Source organism: Trachurus trachurus (assembly GCF_905171665.1).
Source record: "Trachurus trachurus genome assembly, chromosome: 22".
Taxonomy (NCBI): domain Eukaryota; kingdom Metazoa; phylum Chordata; class Actinopteri; order Carangiformes; family Carangidae; genus Trachurus; species Trachurus trachurus.
The window spans coordinates 17122236-17143262 of NC_139907.1; the positions used below are offsets into that span (position 1 = coordinate 17122236).

A 21027-nucleotide genomic window follows, 5' to 3' on the forward strand; every position below is an offset into this window, starting at 1 on the left:
TATGAGTCAAGAGATTTATTTATTGCTTTTTTCCATAGCAGATACACACCACTGAATCACTTTTCACACACACCTTTGTCACACATTATTTTTTTATACACAACAGCGAGGCAGTAACAGCACTGAAAATTACAGGATACATTTCAAGTGATTGCAATTAAGATGTATTTGCACTTTCAAGTCACATGTAATTCCCTTACAGGTGATAGCATTCAAGTTTGATAACACGTAACCTGGATTCATTTAAAGGGTGAATTATATCAAATCAGAGTAGCACAGCATTTAACAAGTTGCAACAAAACAATATGGAAAATACAAATCATCTGTTTGTGATTACAGACACAGAGAACATTAACAACAAAACACATGATAATACACAGAAACTGTGGCAGTTTTAGGTTTTATTTGGCTTGGAGACTGGATCCCCCCGCTTTTACATTTCAAAGTGAGATATGCCACCCTTCCAGCTAAACAATCAGAACAAGAAACAGGCTGGATGAGTGTGGAGGGTAACTGCAGGTTTTTGTAATACCTGTTTGAGCAGAAGGAAATGAAAATCTCTGCTTAAGGGGCGGAGGTATACTTCAAACCCAAGTGGACAAGTGCTACAGTTGGATAAGGATGAAGACGCAACCTTATTTTCAGTAGTCTACATGAAACTTTCTATCATCTCACTATAAAAATCGGTATAAAAAATAAAATCTGTGAGTGTACCCTGTACTTCCAGGTAGTATGAATATATTGCCATAAAAAGTCATTACTTTATAAAGTAAAGTAATCTGCACTACACAGAGTTCTTCATTTGCCATAATAAAAATAACCATCCTTCACTGCTCAAGGGGTAATGAGAGGTTTCAGCACTCACCATGTTGAAACAGTTTGGGTGAAGTTCACCCTTAATTCCCTGAAAACTGAACTGAACTGAATCTGTTGTTCATACATAGTAATACAAGTGTTTGATTAAACCAGCATGGTAATGATTTCTTTTACAGAGATTACTTAGCAACAAAGCAGCATAAACGTACATGTACATATACATATACACAGATCTAAGCAATGGTTACAAAATGTTGTGCTATTTTTGGGTTTGGATGGAAAGATTAAAAGCAGTGATGGCTTTAAAAAACATGCAAAAAATAAGCGCATGTACAGGTATTAAAAATCACAGTAACTGAAATCCAAGAGGACAGTGGACGGCGTGTAGAAGACGGTCTGAAAAGATTTGGACACACACACACAGAGGACGATTTCTGTCAGGTGAAGAAGCATCAGCTCACTGTCCGCGCGGAAGAGCGGTGAACTCGATCACTTCGCCCTGCCACACAGAGAGAGGAGACTGGATTAATATGGAGCACTGGGGGAGGTGAGAGGGGTTTCGGGACTCTACATTACCAGTGTGCATACACACAAACACAAAAACACACACATGTACACACATGTTCACACTGGTCAGCTGAGTAAAGCCAGCTGCATTCAGAGTTTTCAGGTGGTTCCTAACATGATATTCACATGCCAATATGTGCCTTGAAAGAAAACATGGTTGCTGTGATTATTCCACCTCTCCATACTTGTGAAGATATCAATTCATAGTAATTTTAATAAAAAGAGCTGGGGGAAAAAATCTTAGACTTCTTCATCTCAGCTGAAGCTAATGTGAAGTTTCCCCCAACATGACGCTGCAGCTGCACTGTTATCACCTAAAATGCTACAACCTTAACACTCCTGCAGCTTCACATTAACTTAGACTGCACTTTTGCTTAGAAGGACGCCTGTGAATTTTGTCATCCAACACCATTGCACTGGCAAAGGATCTTTTCCCCAGTAGTAGTGAGAGAGGGAACAATAACAACATCCTAGTGTTCACACAGGGATGTCAGCTTTGCTTTAAGACAGACATGAACCCATCTTTTAATGCATTTTACTGTGTATTGTTGATGTTTTGTGTGAAATAAAATATTGTTGGGATGGCTAGGTCAAGGGGTATGCTGTACTTTGCTACTTGTGCTACAGTAAGCATGCTGGGATACACGACAACCCACAAATCCACAGCTCTGTCCAGGATAAGTGGTTTGTACAGTGTAGGGATGGATCAGGTGATGTACACAGGGAAGAATGAAAGGGGGGTGGGGGGCACAGCATTCATGCTACAGGGATTTCATGCTTGTGATAGGAAAAACTCAAACTGGGTGAAACGCACACATTTGCTACATCTCATTTACCTCATCTTCATCATCATATTCATCAAATACACTCAAATCACCCAATACTGTCTGAAATTAAACAAGACAAACATGTAATTGAGAGGCAATTATAGACAGAGAATTGTACCAATCAGAGAGTTACACCAGCATGCATATTCAGTGGGAGCCGTGTTTGTTCAGTATGAAAGAATAGAGATATAAAGCAGCAGGATTAAAAAACAGTGTTTACCTTCTTGCTCATGAGCTGGGTTAAAAATGTCACCACCTCTGTTTTGCCAACAGCCTGGGCCTGTGACAGGTGAAGGATCAATGAGAAGGAGTTTTTACTTCATGAATTTTAACATGTTTTTTTTTTTACTGTGGAATACATCTCCCCTCTGAACCCACCACTTGAATCGCTGTCTGCCCGTCATAGCCTGTTTTAGTCAGGTCGGCTCCGGCAAGGCTCCAGATCTCCAGGGCCTCCAGGACACCGTGGGCTGCCAGGCTGACACACAGGAAATGATAGTTATTACAGAAACGGCTCTGCTTCCTAAGAATCAGCATTATTAACAGCATCAAAGAGACACTGGGTGAAGGACAGATTGTGTGAGAAAACTTCTGAAGCTGAGCCAAGCCAACACATCCAGGGGAGAAACCCGATCATTCTCGGCACTCGCTGATGTTTAGAGTTTTATCTCGAAAAGTGACGCACACCATACTTATCGTACCTTACTAAAGGCGTGTTTCTGAAACTCTTAATAGGAACCGTCGCCACAAAACCTGCTGAGTGTCTCTGGGAGATAAACAACAAGGGGTCAGCCTCTGTTGTATTCCTGTCGACACTAGAGATGCAGAGCAGATCCTAAACTATGCTGCCAGGTAGCATTCCTACAGTTTGTGTAACAGCGGGACAACAGGTTGTACCTGTGTCAGATATGTAGGATGGGTCACTGTGCATGGCTGAGCAACAGAGAAATCTGTGACTGTATACGAGTACAATTGTTCGAGGACATGCTTTTTGTGTGTCTCACCTGCACAGTTCTATTCCTGCTTCCTCCAACTCATCCCTGGAGAAATGGGCCCCTGTTTTTCTCAGCAGCTTCACAACTTCCTTACGCCTAAGATAGTGAGGATAATAAATTTACAGTATATTAATTACATAAATACGATTAGCACTGATATAACAAAGTGTTAGGGAGTACAACTTTCATCGACAGCGTACAATGTGGCACTGGTTTCAGTTTAACAAGTAAGAACAAGTTCCTTATCGCCCAACGATCCGCCCTCAAAAGAGTCACCTTCAGTGTCATTTGCATTGACAGGAATATATAAGAAAACAAAAGGCCTTCCATTGTAGTTTTTAATGAGAGCTGAACGTGGCATGTGACAGAGGTGAGGTGTTAAAGAAGTCAATTTGAACTGTAATTGTCAAAAACTATGTAGAGCTACAGTCTCATAACCAATGAGAAAGGCCTAAAGACTTGAGCGTGAAGGAGCCAGTATCTCTCATCTGTGAAACTGGGAGCAGGCTGGTAGGACTGGTTCATGAGGACACTCCCCGCATTTGTTCTTTTAACCCGCGTTGTCGTTACTCACTGCCACTCCTTATATGGACATCAGTCTGTAGTTGACTTACTGTAAATGTCGCCAAATATTCAATGTATGCAAGACATGTTGATATCGATGTAGCAGCTCCAAACATCCACTTCTGTTTGTGTCATTTCATTTTATACATATAGGAAGGACACGACAAGGTAAGGGTTTACTGTAGGAAGTGTGACGACAGGTGTCAGTGCTCAGTGCATCCCTCTGCGATCACGAGGGAAACAAGTCTGCACTTGCTGCTCCAACCGTTAAAATAGGACAACAGCCATTTGGCAGGACACATACAACGTTTTCACCCTGAGGCGCTTGAACAGCAACATAAAACCTGTCTTTTTTTTCCCTGATAGACATTTAGCGCAATGTCAATGAATGACACAAATTAAAAATCAGCTACGGTAAAAATAAGCACTGTCTAAATTGTCAGATGACAATTAGCCTAATTTGTTTATAATTATTGCCTGGCCTCTAAATTCCATTACGAGTTGCTCCCCTGGTTTCAACCCCCCTCTGTCAGACGCTGCCTCCTTCCTGTCATTTAAGCAGAGCCAGATTTCCTACCGCTCAGCTCATTTAATGAAGTCCCCTCTTAAGCAGCTATTAACAACATGTTTTCAAGACACACACACACACACACACACACACACACACACACACACACACACACACACACACACACATATAAAATATAACAATGTTTCAAATGCGATGTTTGCAGCTTCATGAATGATATTATTACCCTAATAGACAATATAAAAAAAACACATCAGCCTTTATTGTTGCAAATAAAGGGAAGTTTACCTAAAGCGCACAGCGTTGAACAGTGGTGTATCCCCATAGCGATCTTTAGCATATACTGACGCTCCATGACCCAGCAGGAACTCCACCACTTTAAGGTGGCCCTCACAGGCAGCGATGTGTAGAGGTGTACGTCCATCGTAGTCACCCAGACACAAGTTGGTGCCCTGCGACCAAGAAAAACAGGATCCCGTCATCAACGAGAGGCCTGGCAGTGTTTATTTTGGATGTTGATTAAAAGGAAAATAGTAAAGTGGAAAGATCTAGCATTAGCTATAATCTCTGTATGCAGAACAATAGTCACATTGACTTGTTTGTAATGAGTGGAAGTGTCACTATGTTAATCTGCATTGTCCCTATCAAATAAACTGAATTAAATTAAATCAAAATCAACTTAACTCCACTAATAACTATCATAGTATTTGAAACCTGTGGTTGAAAACCAAAAGATTGAGGGAGTATGGTGATAAATTTCATCATAGGCAGAGAAAATGACAGCAGTTGTAAATATGGTTCAATCTTCCAACTACATACAACCCCTGAGCTATAAAAAGTGTGTGAGTGAGTGAGTGCGCATGGGGTTAAAACTTTAAATCTGTTGATATAAAGTGTTTGGAAGTCTAAGCAGAGACTGCAAACCAGACGAGCCAAATACCAACATTTGTATGTGTACAGAGTGGCCCTGAACGTTTGTTAGTGAACCTTCAGATCGACTCCGCAAACCAAACACAATCAAGATAAGTCAGGTCAAATGCCACTGACCTGGCATGAAGTCTTAGTGCTAAGCTTGTGCGACAACATCCACCATGTTGAGATTAGACGGCTAAGGTTTCTGTTTTTGTTGGGAATTCAAGTTGAGAATAAAAGTTGATGGCCCATAGCACACTTTCTTGTCATGACAGTAGTAAGTATTTCATGATTAAATATTGTAGGGTTGCTCACCATGTCTTTTAAAGCTTGTAAGGCTTCTATGTCTCCATTCTTAGCAGCAGCACAGGCCAGCGGAGGAGTCAGAGCATCACGGATGGCTTCCAGCTCCTGGAAACAACATACTTTGATTTTTAAAAATACCTCAACTGCAATTTAAAGGAAAGAAAAGGAGTGAAGTTTACATTTTAACAAAACGTGTCTAATCAGAACAAACTTCAAAGAAATTTCTGGACATACTGTATTTGCAAGCTGGGTGCTTTGTCAGCAGTTAATATTTGTGACTGTTGCTCCTCATAATAGCTGTTTGATGCCCTCACCTCCTTACAGCTGATGCTGAGAGACTTGGCGATGACCTGGATGAAGCGGCTGTCACTCAGGCACAGCTTGGCTCCTGCTAAGTTGGCGCTCATTTCACCTCGCAGGTTCTCACTCATCATCTAGACAAGGGAAAGACACACACACACAAGCACATGTTTGCTCTATTTCTCTTTTACCTGTTAATCTCTCTGTGGATCGTGTCTCTTGCTTGGCGAGACGTGAAGTCATTCCTGTGTAAAGACACCAACCTTTTTCTTGCCCTCTAGATCCAGGTCCGTCTTGGCCAACACATAGGACAGCTTTGACAGGGCGGCCTCTGGAGTCATGTCACCACCAGCGATCAGCCCCGCATCCATCAACACCTGAGAAGTCATGGCAGAGTGAGATCTGATTAATTCCCCCCCCTATCCGAGCATCTATTTGAGGTCCATGTTGGACTATACAGTGACATGAACAACCTTGCCGGTGGCATAGGACATGGACACAGTCCCCCTCAGACACTGGGTGCAGTTGATGATGATGACGCCGGCGTCGGTGGCCTTCTTCAGCTCCTCTAGCAGATCGGCACGGTTATCGGGGGCATTTCCGCTGCCGTAGGTTTCCAGCACCACGCCCTCCATGGGCGGCTGCAGGAAAGCTTTCACCTGGATGCACATGCAACCACAGATAATAAACACCCGCGATTTACGGCTGAAACTGAACTGGCTGCTCAACTGTGCAGATTCAAATTGAGAAATTAGTATTCCATGTTATTTTTCCTGCAGCCCCCTTTTCCTTTCACTCCAATGCATGCGAGCTCCTAAAAAGCCCATCTGGTGCCATCTACGCAACCAGTATCTCAGCCACTGGTTGGCTGGCACTGGGAGGCCCTATACCACATCATTAGCCATGGCGTATGACTGGGATGGCAGATGACTGAAATGGCAGGAAGGAGAGCAATTAATCTGAAGGTGTTAGCAAGCATAAAGTCACTTGGCAAGACCACGGCAGTTACCGTAAAACGCGAGGGGGGGGAAGGTGACATTAAAAGTGCCAGGTTCAGTCAGTATTTTTTGATGTGATAAGCAGTTTGACAAGAAATGTTTGACGCAGATTACCAATGAAGCTCTCGTACAGCAGGGACAGCGGGACACACTGGAGTCTGGTGCCTAATCAAAACGTGTGCCGTCGTAAATGCAGTTAAAGGCTGTAAGGAAGTCTTGATAGCCGAGCTGGGCAGCAGGAGCAGATTGAGACAGTAAAGACAGTCTCCCAGCAGCCTCTGTGGGGGGGGGGGGGGTGCAGCTAAACGTTACAGTATCTATGACAGTCCTCCCTCTTTACAGGGTGATTGGTCATGGCCCATAACTCCCTCTCATCTTTCTCTGGGCTGAGCTTTGATGGCAGTTTACATGACTGAGAAAGTAATGGAAGACGGGTAATAGCACAATTAAATTAAAGTTAACTATATTTTATAGCAGTTTTGAGCAGTCTGTTATCTTTGAAGAACATATTTTTAATTACTTTTTAACACTCAAAGAGGAAAGACTACTTCATTACAATGTTTGTGGCTAACGTATTTGCATAATTATTGTTTTTAATGTTAGCCTTTCGTCATCTGACTTAATACAATGTGGCGCTGATATGAAATCACGTATAGATCCATTAAAAAAAATTGCATTTGTAAGAGTAAAATTTGATATACGTTAAAGATGAGGCACTTAGGATCAACAAGATTCGTACAGGGATTTGTTTGTGTGCCACCATAAGTGCAACATTTCAGTTATCTATTAACTAACCTAGTGTCCAAGGACAAGAAGTAACTTCTGGACATTTGGTGACTTTGACACAGACAGGAGAAATACCTCCAGTTCAGAGGCTGCACCTTGCACAACAGCATTTCCTAGAGCGACTCACGGTAGCAGAGGTTATTCCTGGGAACAGCCTGAGCAGGCCGACGTTCCGGTTCAGTTCCGTGCTGACTTGGAACTTCGCCGTGGTGTTCGCCCTCCAAACCGTGTCCCAGTTGACTACGGGAAGACGGAGAAAGCAGATCAAAAGCTGGTTAGAGTCCAGGTTTATTTCGGACATAAAGACAGACTCATTACAACCACTGGCTTACTTGTAATATCCACTTCAGCAGTGGCCAGAGCAGGCAAGTTGGGAGAGGAGAATGCATTGTAACTCCCAGCATCCACCTTGGTCACACGATTCCCTCTGTAGAGTTTGTTGTAGAAATACAGACACACCTGGACAGAGAACAAGAACATCTGTAACACGGAAACCTGACTACATGGATGTAAGGACATTTCAAGTCAATATGTGCCAGTTTGTCCTCAGTGCTCTACTTTAATCCAGTAAAATTCAATTACATACAATAGGCATTATTTTTTTCTGCAATTCGGTGGTGCATACATGCTGTAGATAACATTATCAGTGTTCTTCCTGTTCTGGTGAATGCTGTTGTTGTGTATTGCGAAATCACGTCTCACTGTCGTTACAAAGCATTCACATCAGACAAGTCGTTTAGAAGAGCCTTTGTTACCTTTAGCACGCCACGTGCGCTCACACCTGTCTGTGTAGACCCTGCTCTGATTTCCCAGGTCGTTTACAGATGCATACGTTTATAATGTCATGTAATTACTTCTTTTCTTTTATGACTTCATTTTTTATTTGTTTATAGTTCATCCATCAACTGTGCTTTCACAAAACAGCAGTATCAAAGGAGGGATTCTAAAATAAAGCCACCACCACCACATTAAATCACATTTATTTCTGTATCACTCTCCCACATGCAAATACATCCACCCTTAACTTTTCCTCCTTCTTCTCTAAATAAAGACGTACGTGAATTGCATGTTTGTGTGTTTGTTTGACATCTCTTTCCTCACCTCAGGAATGACATACTGCCCGGCAATCAGCAGCGCCCCCAGCAGGTTGCCTCTGCCATCGTTCCTCATCTCATAGATGGGCACCTAAACACAGAAAGTGTCTCATCTTCAGAGGAAAGTGCAGCCTTTAAAATTGCTTTTGCTATGCTTTTTTAATCTGAGGCAGATCTTACCTGTGATCCAGTGAGGATGATTGGTTTGCCTAAGTGTTCACACATGAAGGACAGGGCAGAAGCTGTGTAAGCCATAGTGTCTGTGCCGTGGAGGATCACAAAGCCATCGTAGTTTTCATAGTTTGCCTGGAGTTGGAAAACACAAAAAATCACCATCACCCTTTTTTTTCTCCATCATATCCACTATATTTCATGTGCTTTTAAAAGCATACACTGTGTGGTGTTGAATACCTCAATGTCCTGTCCAATTCTAACCCAGTCTTGTATGGTCATATTGGATGAGTCCAGCAAAGGGCTGTACTCTAGGATAGTGTAGACTATCCTCTTGTTGTCCTTATTTTTCCTGGAAGAAAGAGATGTTTTGTCTTTGAGTTTCAATAATTGTGTACAACAATTTAGGAAATACATTTATTTAAAAAAAAAAAAAAACAGCCCACAATAAATCAGTTATTTTAGTAGTTAGAAGTGCAGTCATTTGCTCCACAACACATTTAGAACAAATGGTTAGCAAATTATGTTATTTTCTCTATAACAAATAGTTATGTGTATTCACTGTGTGCATTTAACAAAGTTTTAACAAGTTCGGTTTTAAGAAGGATAGGGGAATGCTTAAAACCACATGGACTTTATGAAGCGACTCAAAGTCTATTTAGCCAGGCCTTCTGTCTCAGCAGCGTGGTGCCAAAACCTGTTTCAGACACACTCAGACATATTTGGAAGCGTACAAGGGAGGGGCCTGGTAAGCATACTGCTAGCAAGAGCAACGCTTTCAAATTAAGCCTTTTCTTTTCCACAATTAAATACTAATGTTCTGCTTTGCTTTGTCTTTGTGCACTGTAAATTTCCAGTAGGTGAAAAAAGGTGAGGGATTTAGAAGGCTGCCTGTTTGACATAACTTGAGGGATATTTAGTGAATCATTTCAGGTTAGGCCAAACCCAGCGTTTCCTTTTCATTCCAGTTACAAGGGAGGTTACTCTGATTTATGTCGCCTCTACATAAGAGTTTAACTCGCGCGTCTCACAGCCCCACCTGCGACACTCCGTATAAGGCAGCGTGACTGGCTGAACAGCCATGGAAAGATTTTCTTTTTAATCTCCCTTTTAAAAGAAGCAGGGCGGAACACCCCCCACATTACCATAGGACAGCCTCATGACATGGAGATGTAAGCTGAATGGAACAGCGGGGGGAAAATGCAGGCGAGCCCCCGTCCGCCCAACCAGGGGTCCTACAGACACTCTTCTAATTAGCCTCGAGTCCACACACGACCCTAGAACATATGTTGTTCATAATCTTGAAGCCCAAGTGCCACAAGAAAATACTATTCTAATCACCATCTATCTATCTGGCAGTGTACCCTAAGGTGCAGCAAAGCTAAACATTTGCATACCCACACTAAGAACCCTCATAGCTTAAGAATAATGAACGTGTGTGTGTGTGTGTGTGTGTGTGTGTGTGTGTGTGTGTGTGTGTGTGTGTGTGTGTGTGTGTAAAGGGGGACTCAAGATGCAGAAGGAGACGGGTGGAGGTAGGGTGCAAACGGCCTTGTGGCGTTGCCTCTTAACATCACATGAATAAAGCTTTTCAATAAATCAATAAACTAATTCCCTGCTCAGGAATAAGTGTTAGGCGAGGCAACTGCATAAGATCAACAGTACGCCCATTAGACTCCGAGTTGATATTAGCAGTGTATAAACTCAAGGATAGTCTAATATTAATTCATACTGAACATCTAAAAATAATTAACATGAAATTTCATAAAAACATGCTCACAGAGTCATATTAATATTACTTTAACAAAGGTTTAACATTAGTGAGAATAAATGGATATTTACCAAGCAGTTAATAAAACAACAGTGAGCTTGTGTAGTGAAGGTGTGGACATGGCGTGAGGTTGAGGGCAAGCAATCTGAAAAGTCCTCTAAAATCTTTTTTTTTGGCACCGAAACAAAACTGTTCAAACTCCACAAATAACCTCACCTTCTAAGAAATTAAAAATCACTCGAATACCATCTGCTGTATGGATTCCTTATCTTTACCATACATCCCACCCCACCCTGCTGCTCAGCCGCCCGTCACAGCAGCAGTCAAGATGCAGTATGGAAATCTGTGAGTGAACGTATGGCCGAGGCGAACCTGCTATCACTAATGACGACCCTACAGAGACTGTGGGTGTGGGGGGGGGGGGGGGGGGGGGGTCGCAACGGGCCCCACTTTCACTGCTCCACGGCACATGCTCCAGACAACAAGACGAGGTCAAAAATCGAACAAGCAAATTAAACTTGCTTCTATTGCACATATGCAGAGGCTACAGTCCTTGCTGCAACCAGCCCCGGTTCGAATCCCCCAGTGGCCCTTTGCTGCATGTGATTCCCCCTCTCTCTGCCTCCCCATGTCTCTCTCAACTATCCTATCAATTAAAAGACAAAAAGCCCCCCCAAAATATTTAAAAACAAAAACAAAAAACTTGTCTCTACCAGCAGCTACTCGAAAGACTAAACTTAAAAGACAACCAAAAAATCATCACCCCCCCCCCCCCCCCCCCCACTGGACTCTAACGCAGCTGCTTTGTTGGAGACAGAGGCAACAAAGCAGCAAGTGCAGAGACAACAAAACAAAAGCACTTCCAGCGATACACAGCTCTGTGCTCCTTCCTGTATCCTTCCTCCCACTGCCAAAGGCCACGTCGGCATGCATTTTGCATCAGGCAAGCACACCCTAACATTTGGTCTGAAGGACGGTGGAGGCGTCAAGCCACTCTCATGCACAGTGTAGGCACACGCAATGCTACGAGTACTACAGCACCCGTGAAATTGTGGCTCATGATGTTGAGGCGGCTTCCTGTTAAAGTAACAAAAGCAGTCATTAAAACCATTACTATACTTACTGTAGCAGGACATCTGGTCATTTTCACTCAATCTCTCACTCTCTCTGCCTTTTCAGATATGAAATGGATCCTCCACTGCATAATGACCGCTACAACAACTACAGTATTATCTTGGCTATTGAGTAACATTCATAAAGATAAGCTATAAGTTGAGTGATTAAGCCTACATCACCAACCTGTCTTGCAAATAAGCCCCACAACCATATTTACAATTTTATTTTCTTTGCAATGGTAGGTTATGCAATATAGACAATATGATGTTACACTCCTCCTCAAACATAGGTTACGCTGTCTGGGACAATAACATTTGATACCTCACACTACCATGCAACATCAAATGATTGTGAAGGGCAGAACCTAAAATATTGGCTATGAGGGACTGTGGGTGCACTTACGGCAGGACCAGGGTGTTCTCAGACCCGTAGTAGTGATACAGGAAGGTCTGCTGGGCGTATGTCTCATCGTGGAGGATGGGCAGCTTGCGCAGGCTCGCCACCAATGCATTGGCTTTTGGTGCAAGAACTGTGGGTTACACAAAAAGAAAAAGGGGGTTAAGGGAGTCATTCATAACCAGTGATGACTTGGGTGAGGAGTACCAAGAATTCACCGTCACTACAACACCACACACACATCAGTCTCATACTGAACCCTAGTGGCAGATGAAAGTAATGGCAGCGTTCCAGGTGCTGAAAAATCAATTTGAGTTAAGATTCTTACAGAGGGAGTATCTTATAAAAGTTATTGAACTGGGGACACTTCTGACCCTAACCCTTTTTTTTTGAAGTGAAGAGCTGTGGTGTGTGCACTCTGAATGAATGTTCTTCATCTAAACTTAAATGAGAGGCAACATGTGGCAGCTGACAGGCACATGAGTCTTGGCAACTAAGACATCAACAAAGCCACCTTCAGAAATCCTTACAGAAATACTTTAAAAGACGTTGTTAGTAACAGTGATGGAAAAATGCACATGCTCTTAACCCACACAGTGCAAATATGTCAAAGGTCGATTTCATGAAATTCAGGTGTCAGGTTATTTCAGTCTAAACCTATGTGTTAAAGTGACTAACATGGTCATCCCTGGTTAAAAATTGATTATCCAAGGGCCTAAAACACATCACCGTGTGTGTGCAAATAGGCCGACAGACTCACATATCCACATTTCAGCAAACTCAGTGAAGAGTGCGGTCATTTGGTCAGACGCCCTCAATCAGTGGCGGGTCCAGAGTATTTTCTGGTGGGCAGCGGCGTCCAAAAGTAACAAAAATGAAGGCTGCCGTTGACCGCTCTCTTGAATATTGATATTGTTACACACTGTTTACTGTATATCTTATCTTCATCTTGGTTTTATTAGCCACATTGAATCTTTCACCTTGTATGGAAGATGTATGACCTTTAGATTTTCTAATTGTCAATATTAAAATTATAGTCAATCAATAATCAACTCTATCTTGTAAATAAGAAGTCTAAGCAGAATAAGCAATACAATACATTTTCAAAGTGAACATCAATATCTTATGCTCTTACCCAGTAGTTAGAGATCAGCTCTGTACAAACATCTCAGTATTTTGTGTAACAGTCAGTCAGTGTATGCAGAATAACTAGAACAAGCATGACACTAATGATGAAATTGAGAACAATAACAATCTTACACAATGTCTTCAAACACAGAACACTGGGATGTTTGCTGGACAGAGCTGATTAAGAGCTTTTTTTTTCTTTTTTTCTTTTATTACTTTATTTTTACAGGGACAGCGCACAATTAAAGTAATTGTGACAACTAATTTACATCTGTTGTCCCTGTACAGGCAGACAGGCACTAACTTCTGAGCTTAAGTCAGAAGTTAGTGCTTACAGCTCTTTCCAGTGAACAAAGCAGTGGTAAAGAGCTTTACACAATGATTGATAATACCACAGGTCAATGACCATTGGGGGGGAGGGGGGGCACACAGGGTGGCCACTGGCCAATCAGATTTTAGGGGGGACAGGTGCCCTCCTGTGCCACCAGGAAGACCCGCCCCTGCCCTTAATCATAATAACAGTATATTATAAAGGTCCTATCAAAACAGTGCTGCTCTATGAGTTGTGTAAGTACTACAAAGTAAATACAGAAATAAAATGCTGGGGGATGTCATGTTTTCAGGTGGGATCTGAAGTTGATACCTTGGCCTCACTACACATGCCAGATGTTGCTCAATGCTTCATGTCAACATCTGGTTGAGAGAGCCTGTGATGTTGCCTAGTGATTGCCTGTTGCGCTCCAGCTTTACAGCCTGTGATTGGCTGTTACCTGTAGAGGTGGATGGTGTATGCCCTGAGGTCACGACGGCACAACCCCATTTTTGTTTATATTTGCGCTGAATGTGTACGTTGTGATAAGACAAACTAGGATAAAAAGGCAGGAAGACAGTTTGCACCAGTGCTAGCTGTTGTTGTAAACTAGCCTCAGCAGTGTAGATAAGCTCTTCGCAAGGACTATTTTTGGTACATATAGATGTCACGCAGGGCTTTCGTCCAAGCCTCATGCTCACTGCAACATGAGGCGAGAACATGCAGCCGACCCAAGCAGCAACGTGTTTAACCCCGGGCTAGCTAACACACATACACAATACAGGTCAGTTACCCCAGGACACACACGGTACAGACAGCAAACACTTCAATTTCCTCAGAGTTACCGTTGTCATGGATCGTCATGCCGATGGTCCCTCCGGTGTTGATGACCAGGACCCGCGCCTCGGTGGCGTGCTGAGGCTGCGACGAGTCGAGGGTCTCGAGCGAGCTGCAGCTCGACAACTTTCTCCTTCGACACTGATGCAGCTGAGCCTCTGCCGTGGCTAGTGTAGGCTGTGACAGGGCCCGGGCGAGGCTTGTCAGGTTGTTGAGGCTGGAGTCCGCCATGATGTCTTACAAACCGGGTCAGACAGTGAGTGCGTGCTGCTCCTTTAAGCGCGTCTCCAGATTCCTGACAACAACACTTGGTCCTCCAGAGCTGTCAGCAGCCTGAGACACGGTGCAGCTCCTCTGGCTTTATGTGCAGAAAAACGGTGTCCATGTTAATCATGTGGTGCGGGGGGTGGAACCACCGTTTTAATTATATTTCGGTGTGCCAAAAGTGCTCTTCTCATCCCTCCGCTGTTTTGTCCTTCAATCCGCGATGGACGGTATCCTCTCTGACGTCAGCGCAAGGGGCGTGGCCTCTTAGTGCCGCAAACTCAGTTTTGAAAAGTTCAGCAGTAATCTGCAGACCTGAGGGCTTCATACTGTATCTGACGGGTAAAAGTAGAACATGTAACAGTAGAAATGTTTTTTTTTTAAAAAGAAAAAAAAGAAAGAAAAAGAAATCCTGCATATTTAAAGTTTAACAGTTGAAGGGTTGAAATCTGAAATAGGTGAGAAAAGATTAAAAAGTAGAACTTATAAGAAGGATGTTGATTTTCTATTAAATGTTTGGAACATTGCTTGAATTTTTGAAGATTAGTGTGAAAAAAATAACATTTAAGTCTACTCAAATTAATAAATATATTATTAACAGCTTGGAAGCATTTTTTTTAAACAAATATTAATAAAGATCAAGCAATAGCCTACCTGAAGATACATAACTTGTAAGCAGGAGGCTGAATGACATGAAATGGAAAATACCTGAATTGTTTACTGTAAGATACGTGTGCAGATAACGTTTTTTTTAAATGTTCAAAAAAGAATTAATTATTATTTACACCAGGTGATATCAGTTAAAAACCAAAGTTGAGTGGCTTTGACCACGGAGATGAGATATATCTTTATAGATAAAGTAGACATATCTCAAAAAAAAATAAAGCTTTCATGAAAACAACAAGCGTCAGCTCATTTTTTTCAAAATGGCATTTATCTGCTTTTGCAAATGAAATCTTCAAATGTGCACAGATTTTTTTTTAACATTTGGAAACATTTTATCCTGTTCACTTCCACCTATAGAGCGAAAGGAGAGAGTCAACAAGCCTGGTCCAGTGACCACCTCTCAATCAACTATACCTCTCTATCAGTAGATAGATAGATAGATAGATAGATAGATAGATAGATAGATAGATAGATAGATAGATAGATAGATAGATAGATAGATAGATAGATAGATAGATAGATAGATAGATAGATAGATAGATAGATAGATACTTTATTTATCCCGAAGGAAAAGTTTCTCAGCTGCACAATAAACAAACAGTCATTCAACAGCAAGACATAAAATAAGTGCATTGAGAATAGAATAAATAAATAAAGTATAGTATTCAGAATATTATACATTCAGAATAAGAAAAAAGGGGAAAAAGAAAAGAAAAAAGGGTTGATTAAATAATAACAACAACAACATCAGTGACATGGGAATAAAACAAGGGGAGTTACGTAAGATGACACACGTGTTTTTTGAATAATATGACGGGTACCACAAAAGAAATAATAACAACAATAATAATAATGATAAATAACAAAATAAAATTCAATGAAACAAAATTTTCTGCCCCGTCTACCTGGAACAATGGTGCAGCAGGACTTGAAATTGACACATCTTGTAACTCTGGGAAAATTCAAGTCAATTATAAAAGACAGAGAATTGAGCTCAATCGGATTGTGTGATTTCCTTGTTTAACCATGTTTTCCTGAAATGTGTGATTGTATTTTATTTGTGTCTTGTGTGTTGTGTAATTTGTGCTTGTGTGCCGTCTTGGCCAGGTCACTCTTGGAAAAGAGGTTTTAAATCTCAATGAGTTTTTTACCTGGTTAAATAAAGGATATTGATATTGATTGAATAATATGACGGGTACCACAAAATAAATAATAACAACAATAATAATAATAATGATAAATAACTAAATAAAATTCAATGAACAAAATGGCTCGTCGTTGTCAGTGTTATATCAGGATATATCCTCGTCAGTTTGATTTTCTTTCAAGAGTGACCGGATTTGACTCAGAGGATCTGTGTGGTCACTGCCCAGATTTTGCAAAACAGAGGCTGCTTGTTCCATAGAGACAAGTTCAAGTCCTTCTGCAAATTATTTATATTGAAACAATTTGATTTCTTCACTTTCCAGTTCATAAGAATTAGCTGTTCCAGCAGGTCAGCGTTATTCACAACGAGTCAGCATTTTCCTCTTCACCTTCAACTACCGCACAGAGACCTGTCATCTCCAGAAGTTCTCGGATGACTCAGCAGTAGTTGGATGCATCAGCAAGGGTGATGAGGTGGAGTACAGGACTGCTGTGGGCAACTTTGTCACATGGTGTGCGCAGAACCATCTACAGCTAAAATGTGACAAAGACCAAGGAACTGGTGGTGGACCTGAGGAGAGCCAAGGTGCCGGTGACCCCTGTTTCCATCCAGGGGGTCAATGTGGACATTATTGAGGACTACAAGTACCTGGGGGTTCACATTGATAATAAACTGGACTGGAGGAAGAACACTGATGCCCTGTACAAGAAGGGCCAGATGCCGCACCTTTTTTCTGAGGCGGCTGAGGCCCTTCAACATCTGCAGGCTCAGATGTTTTATGAGTCTGTGGTAGCCAGTGCTATCCTCTATGCTGTGCTGTGCTGGGGCAGCAAGCTGAGGGTAACGGACGCCAACAGACTCAACAGACTGATCCGCAAGGCCAGCGACGTTGTGGGGGTGAAGATGGACTCTCTGACGGTGGTGTCAGAGAGGAGAATGCTTCACAAGGTGAAAGCCATCAGAATCAGAATCAGATTTATTTGCCAAATATGTACAGACATACAAGGAATTTGACTCCGGTGTATGCACTCGTACACACATAAGAAAGACAGCAACAAGAACTGAGCAATGACATAATACAACAGAGAACAATGACATAATACAACAGAGAACAATTACATAATACAACAGAGAACACGTACAAGTACAAACATAGATTAGTAAAGTGGCAGGTGGATTAAGGTGGTCAGTCGGTAGTGCAAACAATGAGGTAGTAGTGCAATGGGATAAATAATAAGTACTGGATATATATATATGATATGATATGATATGATATGTATATATATATATATATATATATATATATATATATATATATATATATATATATATATATATATATATATATGATATGATATGTACGGTAGGCTATATATATGTTATTTACAGCAGGGTTGTATGGCAGTGACAGTGGGGCATGAAAAATTATTTAGTGATGAGTAAGTGGGTTGATATGATATACTAGATGGTTATTGACAATGTATGACACAAACAGGTGTTCAGGTGTTCAGTAAAGTGACGGCCTGTGGGAAGAAACTGTTCTTGTGTCTTGTTGTGTTGGTGTAACTGTGTTCTATAGCGCCTACCAGAGGGGAGAAGTGTGAACAGGTTGTGACTCTGGAGGTGTATAAGTCCTGGATGGAGGGCAGTTTGGTACCAATGATTCTCTCTCTCTGCAGTCTTGATAGTCCTTTTCAGTCTGTGTCTGTCCTGTTTGGTGGCTGAACCAAACCAGACAATCAGAGAATCTGATTGCACCACGATTTACCACAGAGCGACACAGGAAATCATTCCTGCCTGTGGCCATCAAACTGTACAACTCCTCACTCTGAGTGTCAGACACTCTGAGTCAGTGGGTTGGCCCCTAAACTAACTCTTGTGCAAATTTAATGCAAGACTTATGTGCAATAACTCCTGTCCATGTTTGTAGATTTTGGGAAAGATGCAGCTGTGGCATGGAAATCAAGTTTCAAGTTTATTTATTTATATAGCACCTCTCTAAGCGCCTCTCTAAACCAGTGTCGAAGATCTAGCATGAGTCAAACAGAAAAGAAGAGTTCTTTTGCAAAAGCAGATAACGTTTTTTTAAAATGTTCAAAAAAGAATTAATTATTATTTACACCAGGTGATATCAGTCAAACCAAAGTTGAGTGGCTTTGACCACGGAGATGAGATGTAACAAAGTAGACATATCTCAAAAAAAATAAAGCTTTCTTGAAAACAACAAGCGTCAGCTCATTTTTTTCAAAATGGCATTTATCTGCTTTTGCAAATGAAATCTTCAAATGTGCACAGATTGCCAAAAAGCCACTTGGATGAGACCACCAGATCAACAACAGCAACAACAAAAATAACACAGTAGCCTACAACACATGGATGGAAGTTGATGAATACATTCATACCACACCACACCGGTCCCGTTCTGAGACTGGCAGGACTGGGGACATAACCCCCCAGGACCATGGCACCACACAGAAAGTGCTGCTGAGAAGGATAAATTGAGGCTGTCATTCTGCCCGCTCACAATGAGATGCAACATTTTAACATTTGGAAACATTTTATCCTGTTCGCTTCCACCTATAGAGCGAAAGGAGAGAGTCAACCAGCCTGGTCCAGTGACCACCTCTCAATCAACTATACCTATCAGTATTCAGAACATACATTCAGAATAAGAAAAAAGGAGAAAAAGAAAAGAAAAAAGGGTTGATTAAATACTAACAACAACAACATCAGTGACATGGGAATAAAACAAGGGGAGTTAAGATGACACACGTGTTTTTTGAATAATATGTATAAGTATATTTTTGGGCATTTATGCAGTTGAGACAGACAGGAAACGGGGAGGCAGAGAGAGGGGGAATGACATGCAGTAAATGGCACCCGACGCGGGACTCGAACCAGGGCCGACTGCAACGAGGACTATGCCTCTATACATGGGGCGCCCGCTCCAACCACTACGCCACGCGACGCCCCTCTTCACCTCTGTTTGAGTCCTCACATCAATCTGATGTGCAAGGGGTTTGCCTGCAATCACCACCCATAAATGTTTTGGCTCCAGGATTTCATCTGACTCCTTTTGATGTAGTCGAGGTCCATAGGGCGTTACTGCACTTGGATCTAAGTAAATCTGCCGGACCTGACAATCTCGAGCCTTTCTTTTTGAGATCAGCTGCAGACTTTTGTCACATTTTTAATTTAACGCTTTCTGAAAATAAGATCCCGAGAATATGGAAGTCTGCTTATGTTCTTCCCCTGCTGAAAGGTGGTGATCCTTCTGTAGTTAACAATAGGCCGATCTCTAAATTGTGTGTTCTCTCCAAAATTTTAGAAAAATTGGTCAGTGAACAACTTAAATGTGTTTTAGATGCTAATGGTCTCCTCTCACAATATCAGTCTGGTTTTCATAAACAGCACAGTACAATAACTGCTGCTGTCAAAGACATCATAGAGGCACTAGACGGCTGAAAATATTGTGCAGCTCTTTTATAGACTTGTCAAAGGCGTTTGACACAGTCGACCATGTCATCCTGGCAGATAGACTCCACAATATTGGCTTATCTAATCATGCTGTAAACTGGTTCTCTAATTATTTATCAGGTAGAACACAGTGTGTCCAAGCCGCCGGGTCTTCTTCCTCTTTCCTCCCTGTTCTAAAGGGCGTGCCTCAAGGTTCTATATTAGGGCCACTGTTGTTCACAATTTATGTGAATAATCTTTGTGATAACTTGTCTGATGCTGTGACCCATTTTTATGCTGATGATACAGTAATTTACTGTTCATCTTTTTCATTTTATTCAAGTCAATTATAAAAGACAGAGAATTGAGCTCAATCGGATCGTGTGATTGCATTGTTTAACCATGTTTTCCTGAAATGTGTGATTATATTTTATTTGTGTCTTGTGTGTTGTGTAATTTGTGCTTGTGTGCCGTCTTGGCCAGGTCACTCTTGGAAAAGAGGTTTTAAATCTCAATGAGTTTTTTACCTGGTTAAATAAAGGATATTGATATTGATTGGTAGTCATGGCCGCAACATGTACAACGTGCTCATTGGATCCCCTACCAGCATGGGTAGTTAAAGAGTTATGGTCAACTTTAGGTTCTTATGTTTTAACTATAATGAATGTATCTCTTTCCACTGGAATTTTTCCAGTTTGTTTTAAAGCTGCTGTGGTTAAACCTCTGCTCAAGAAACCAAATCTTGACCCAAACTCTGTGGCAAACTATAGACCTGTGTCTAACCTGTCTTTTTTATCTAAAATTCTTGAGAAAGTTGTCTCAGCTCAACTCATGAAATACCTGTCACTTAATGATTTATTTGAGCCTTTGCAGTCTGCTTTTCGGGTTAATCACTCCACTGAAACAGCACTTACTAAGGTGACAAACGACTTATTATTGGCCGCTGACTCAAATTTAACTTCTGTTCTGGTGTTATTGGACCTGAGCTCGGCATTTGACACAGTGGATCATAGCATACTTCTGGATAGGCTTAAAACCCATTTTGGTATTTCGGGTCAGGTGCTCAAGTGG

General features: G+C 41.7%; 2 protein-coding genes across 4 annotated transcripts in view; one reads left to right on the forward strand and one right to left on the reverse strand.

Moving 5' to 3' along the window:
- Window positions 1-15759, reverse strand: aspg (asparaginase homolog). 2 transcript variants are annotated; one of them, XM_083997796.1, is made up of 17 exons: window positions 14432-15759; window positions 12155-12281; window positions 11678-11713; window positions 9106-9217; window positions 8875-9000; window positions 8702-8785; window positions 7933-8059; window positions 7728-7840; window positions 6290-6475; window positions 6080-6193; window positions 5831-5950; window positions 5526-5621; window positions 4587-4750; window positions 3215-3301; window positions 2589-2688; window positions 2431-2490; window positions 1-1315 (listed from the first exon to the last, which is right to left on the reverse strand). In XM_083997796.1, exons 1-17 carry the CDS (start codon window positions 14652-14654, stop codon window positions 1274-1276), a joined length of 1917 nt encoding a protein of 638 aa, XP_083853922.1. In that variant the 5' UTR covers window positions 14655-15759; the 3' UTR covers window positions 1-1273. The 2 variants fall into 2 exon arrangements, with proteins under 2 accessions (XP_083853922.1, XP_083853923.1); XM_083997797.1 differs by lacking the exon at window positions 11678-11713 and having other exon boundaries at window positions 14432-15757.
- LOC311005403 (ADP-ribosylation factor 6) overlaps window positions 13918-21027 on the forward strand; it is a 16203-nt gene continuing 9093 nt past the window's right edge. The window contains exons 1-2 of one of the 2 annotated variants that reach the window (XM_083997800.1): window positions 13918-14370; window positions 16823-17448. The gene's annotated coding sequence lies outside the window, so the exon portion shown is untranslated. The remainder of the gene's footprint in view (window positions 14371-16822; window positions 17449-21027) is intronic. The other variant, XM_083997801.1, reaches the window with a different exon arrangement.